Below are 6011 nucleotides of genomic sequence, written 5' to 3'. Positions count from 1 at the left end.
ATAACCTCTGTCCACACAGCACTATATTCAACTGATGAGTGAATACAGCGCCAGCGCTCACTTGGTTTGTCACTGACAACATGCTATGATATGACCATGCTTTTCCGTATTAACTATATTTTATAATGGTTGTTTCAGAAAAAAAAAAAAAATAAAAAGTTACTTATTGTTACTTAATATTTTAAGTTTAGTAACCAGTGTTAGTTTTCTGCAACTTTCCAACTACATATGTTTAATCTCCAGCAATAAATAAATAAATAAACAAATTTAAAAACAGCAGCGTAGTAGTCTTTTTTTATGTAATAATTCATTTAAACAATGTTTTTGAAAGAGATTATGTGTGTAAAAGAAGATTAGCAGTACAGAACAGTTGCTGCCACATGTTTATAATCTCCTGTCTGGTTCCAGATCTGAACACTGTTTAGTTTCCATTGAAAGACTTTTGATGTCTGTTAATAGGCCCATAGAGGAATAAATGTCATGATGATACAATGTGATCAAGCATTTGAGCTTCAGCAACAGAATCCATTTAGATAATAACTAGAAAGGAAAGATTTTAAGACAAATCTTATTATAGAGCTTACATACAAGTGAATAGACAGATAGACGGATAGATAGATAGATAGATAGATAGTGTGTGTGTGTGTGTATATATATATATACACACACACACACACAGTATATATAAATAGATATACAGTATACCTTGTACAGTAATATGACAATTTTCTCAGACTTATAACATGATGAATTATATAAAAATAATAATTCAACAGTCTGTGTGTGTGTGTGTGAGTGTCAAGTGTCATTGTAGACAAAGTACGGAGTGATTCCATCAGACAGAAATAGCAGCAGAGCTGTATAAAAGTCTGACACACACTCTGGCAGACAGACATCCAGACAGAAAAAGAGACAGACAGACAGACGAGTCCTCCCTCAAACTCAACGAGGAAAAGAAAAGAGAAAAAAGAAAACTATAAATCTTCAAAACAGTATTGACCAAAGGATCTTAGTAAGATCATTGACTGTCATTTAAGTTTTTAAGCCGCTCACAAACAGAAGTTAAAGATGCAGATGTGCACAGTCCTGGAGAAGAAAGGAGGATGTGTGGTTGGAGCCGAGCTCAGCTGCAGTGTGAAGGAGGAAGATCCAACTAAGAAAGAGAGTTACACCGCTAACTGGCGCAGCATCAATATGAAGACTCGAGCTGAGGATCGGTGAGTGCATAGACATTCACATACATCACATACAGCTAGATGGAAGCTAGATTTTTATGTATGTATTTGGGTATTTATTTAATTATTCATTCATTTAGAATTTATTGAATGTCAAGGATCTCTTTTAAAACATTCAGCATCTGCAAATAGCTTTAATTATGATTTAAATCATTAATTTTGTGTTGATTTTATATAGTCAGTTTACCTGAGCAGCAAAACTGCAAAAAACAATGTTTTCAGGTGACATATCTTGAATTACATTTGGCAAATATTTTTCTTGTTTAAAGCATAAATTCAGAAAATATTGCTATAAATTTATCAAAAAAAAAAAAAATTGCCAGTGAAGTAAGCAAATAAATAAACTTAAATCAAGAAATGTATTCAGAAAACATGTCTTAATATCTTTATATCTTATGAAATTCAATTAATCTGGCTTTAATCATCTGTAGATATTTTTACTTACAAAATGCTTAACAAATAATAATATTATTGTTAATATTTGTTATTATAATAATTAATAATAATATTGAGTTTTTGCAGTGCAGCTTGCATAAAATAATTTTAAACACACAATCAAATGTCAAAACTTTCATTCAGAATTCTCCATTTTTCTCTGTGCAGCCAATCGATGCTGATGTCAGACGACTCTCACCGGGAATCCTTGTCCCGTTACTGGCAGGCGCGTCCTCTCAATCAGGCCTGCCTATCAGGTGTTGTCAGAGTGGGCACTGTGGACACAGGTGTAAGGGAGCACCAGCTCTTACCCTACAGGAACACCCTGCCCCTGCCCATCTTCAAGGCTGCTGAGCTGGGTGTCCGCCTGGGCCGCGGAGCTCCACACACCCTGGAAGATCTCCCTCCCGCCCGGGTTCTCGACGGAGCCTGTCCAGACAAGAGACCATTGGAACAGATCACCAGGGACTTGCCATCTGTCAAACCCATGCGAATGGAGTTTGCCAAGGCACCCAGAGCCCTGGGCCGATCCATGTCTCAGGAGGCCCAGAGAGGCTGAAAAGCAGAAAGACAAATATGAGTCAAAGACTGTATGGACTATTTTAAATAATGAGACAAAAGGTAGAATGAAACAGAGGGTGTGAGCAAGTAGAAACAGGTTTTTAGGGATAGTGAAACAGCATTGAAACAGCATTGAAACCTCAAATGATGAAATGATGTTCATGATGGGAAAAGGAAAGCTGATGATCCTGATAATGATCTTGGCAACAAGGATAATGCTATGTATAGTGAATTTGAGTTGTAAATAGTTTTTGCTTTTTTGTATTGAGCATGTTTAAAATGCAGCAAATGTTATTTGTTTGCCATTCATTTAATGTGCATAGGTTCATTTTATTGAGCTCGTGTTAATGTTTTAAACACGCCATCAAGGCTGGTCATGCAAAATAATTGTTTAGTAACAGAGAAAAATATATATTTTTGTTAAAACATTATTTAACAAATAAGAATTGCACTATTTATTGACAGCTGGTATTTGTTGTTGGATTTATTGATAGTTGATATTTGCTATTTACCTTAATCACTTCAATAAAGTTTTATTAGTATAAAGTTGTTTTATTTTGTATTTGTATTATTATTATTAATGAGAGAAAGAAAGAAAGAAAGAAAGAAAGAAAAAGAAAGAAAGAAAGAAAGAAAGAAAGAAAGAAAGAAAGAAAGAAAGAAAGAAAGAAAGAAAGAAAGAAAGAAAGAAAGAAAGAAAGAAAGAAAGAAAGAAAGAAAGAAAGAAAGAAAGAAAGAAAGAAAGAAAGAAAGAAAGAAAGAAAGAAAGAAAGAAAGAAAGAAAGAAAGAAAGAAAGAAAGAAAGAAAGAAAGAAATACTCTGGGAGAAACAGGTGCTATTTTTCCTGAAACAGAATGGCAACATTCATCAGGAAAGGAGATCCTTCCTTTCCACAGCAACCATTAGCACGGCTACACTTTCTTCTTTAAAGGTGCACTACGGAGCTTCTGTCGCCATCTGTGGCCAAAACATAAAATTGCATGTGACTTGTGGAGATGGCTTATTTTTCCTAAACAGGTTCTTCTGATTGCCTGCACAAGATTAAAACAAATAGGCTACTAACCTTAAGTATAGAGTTAGTAGCATTTTGATGGATATTGTTTGTCACGATCGGACAAATTCCAGGATGATTCCAAGGGCCCAACGAGGGAGAGGGGTCCTGGAACGCGAGGGGGAAACAGGGACTCAGCTGTTCAGGGGGCCCAGAAACCATAGCGGCACTCCTGGGCCTACTACACGATCACCATATGAAATCCAATTTGACCAAGACCCACTGACAGAAACAAGAATGTCACTCATAGGCAAATATCCAAAAAATATGTCATCTGAACAAGTAAGTAACATAATCTGTCGTCATAGTATCCAAAACTTCTTTTCTCTGTTTACAGACATGAAGTAAACATGAAAGGACGCATGACATAAAAGAGAATTTCCTGCCAAATCCAACCCGACCATCAAAGTATAAATCAGCCTTCTGAGCTTTTTACTTGTCAAACTTTTTAAATGCCCCTGACTACAAGAATATTTTTGTCCGTTTACACTTACAGATCATGAAAGCATACAAACAAGGACTGTGCATATGTTCTGTATTATCATTATCGGTTCTCACAGGTGTGGGATGGGAAATGAAAAGAGGGATGGAATGGAATGTGAAGAGGCAGTCACGCTGTGATCTGAACGGACAGTGCTTTGGCATCTGCACTCTAAGTTTGTTCTTTATAGCAACACTTAAAAGCCGTCAGCTTCAGTTTATGGGAGTTCCAACATTATCGGTCTGGATGTTTTAGTTTTTTTACAGTAGTATATTTTGACAGAAAATGCACTGATTTCACTATTTTATTGTAACAAATCCTGGCCATTTTTACAGTGTTAAACTTTTTACAGGCTTCTGCACCCCTCCACTGATCCTTTAATCCTGCATGTTCTCGTTATTTCTCCTGTTGGTTTTTTCAGCTGCTGCAAATGTCCCCACACTCTTCCCTATATATCAGCTTTGGAAACTCAGCTTTGGAGTTTATTTCTGATTACTGGAACATTACATCTCGCAATTGATGATTATATTGATATGATATTGTACACTGTATTGTAGAAATTATTAGTTATTCAGGTGTAATTTGTGAGATACAAAGTAATTACAAGAAATTCAAAATTCTAATTACAAATTGCTAGTAAAGTTGCAGATGTGCAATGTAATGTTTTGGCTGCATGCCAGAAAAAAAGAAGCTGATGCTTTGGGGCCTCATACAACCATGGTCCATCCATGAACACCTTTTAAGCTGTATTATAAACAAAATAATTAAAATTAGTTACAATTTGGCCAAGTCTATATAAATCTTTACAACACGATTCTAGGAAACAGAGGAATGATTGGAACATCATGTTCATCCTATTTAATCATCAGCTTGAAGAGCATGTGTGTCCATGTGCAGTTGTGGTGGGGTGGGTTGTCAGCTGATCTTATTTTGACCCCCGTCTGTCTCCTGGAAGCTTATTGGTATGAACTGTCTTCACCATTATGTGCCAGTATCATTAATGTGTTTGAGCTCTAAGATAATCCACATAACCAGTATGTGGTATGAGTCAGTGCATGGCAACGCACACAGATAAACACTTATTTAGAGAATGAGTGTTGTTGTCATGTTTTCTGCATAGTGCATTTTTAAAATCCAGAGTGCAAGTTTATCTGTTTAAAACTAGTGCTAGTTAGTAGCTAGTGAGATACTACAAACAACGTGAATTATGTTCCTTTAAATTAATGTTCCACATGATTATAACTCCAGATGGAAAAGTGCACATGTTATTGGTGTGGTGTGGAGAATTATATTGCTTAAGAGGGCAGATCTGATAGAGATGTATCAGTCATCACAGCAACAGGCTGTACAGACACACACAGCCTGTAATCCACACCACTGCTCAAACACTTCTACTTTATGTAAGAGTGTGTGTCTGTATACACAGGGCACGGGTCTAAGTGATGACAGTGCACACTTTCTGCAAGTGAAGGGCAAAGACTATATTACAAAACATGCGTTCTTCTAACAGACACATGAGACCTAATACATGTGACTGAGAGTTAAAAACGCTTTGTAGATTAGTGAATTTCGAGAAACACACACACGCCCTCCTGTGGTAAGAGTAGGTATTTCTACACAACAGCTGTTTCTCTATTACACAGCAACATCTAAACTGTAATCACATTGTATTATGTGTATGTTAATATGTATATATTTATAATGGATATAATGGATATAAAATGTATATAGCTTGCTTGTCATAGCATGTAAAAAAAAAATTTTTAATTAAGCATGGTGATATGGACAATTGTGTTACATTATCATTGTGTTACATCATTAGTGACGATGACGGCTTCCTCCGTGGCGTGCTCCGCAGTTGTTTTTATGTTTTTGTTAGTTTGTCCTGTCTTTAGTTATATCCCTGCAATCAGTTTCACCAGAGACGAATTGCTGGACATTCGGCAGTACACACCACCCGATATTTCACCGGTTTTCGATTATTCTGATGTTTTGCTGTAGTCGGGGGAGCAGCGGCGCTGTTCAGACGCTTCAGGACGCGCAGACGGAGGAAGCGAGCCGGCGCCCTCGTGAAGCTCAGGCAGCTCAGATTCAGGACGCCGTTGCCTAGCATCCATCTGGCGAACCTCCGCTCTCTACCCAACAAAACGGACAAACTCCTTCTGCTCTCCCGGACAAATAAGGATTTCTCACACTCTGCTGCTCTGTGTTTCACGGAAACCTGGCTGAAAGATGTGATTCCGGACA

The 6011-nt window shown here is 37.0% G+C and overlaps 1 protein-coding gene across 1 annotated transcript; it reads left to right on the top strand.

The window, feature by feature from the left end:
* The first annotated feature begins 862 nt into the window (after nucleotides 1–862).
* On the top strand, nucleotides 863–2777 carry LOC107694957 (telethonin-like). The gene is made up of 2 exons (XM_016494683.1): nucleotides 863–1217; nucleotides 1839–2777. Exons 1-2 carry the CDS (start codon nucleotides 1069–1071, stop codon nucleotides 2227–2229), a joined length of 540 nt encoding a protein of 179 aa, XP_016350169.1. The 5' UTR covers nucleotides 863–1068; the 3' UTR covers nucleotides 2230–2777.
* The last annotated feature ends 3234 nt before the right edge of the window (nucleotides 2778–6011 follow it).

The sequence above is a fragment of the Sinocyclocheilus anshuiensis genome, unplaced genomic scaffold (assembly GCF_001515605.1).
Source record: "Sinocyclocheilus anshuiensis isolate Anshui unplaced genomic scaffold, SAMN03320099.WGS_v1.1 scaffold214, whole genome shotgun sequence".
Taxonomy (NCBI): Eukaryota; Metazoa; Chordata; class Actinopteri; order Cypriniformes; family Cyprinidae; genus Sinocyclocheilus; species Sinocyclocheilus anshuiensis.
Note: the sequence above shows the minus strand (reverse complement) of the source record. Positions and strands in the feature narration are given on the sequence as shown.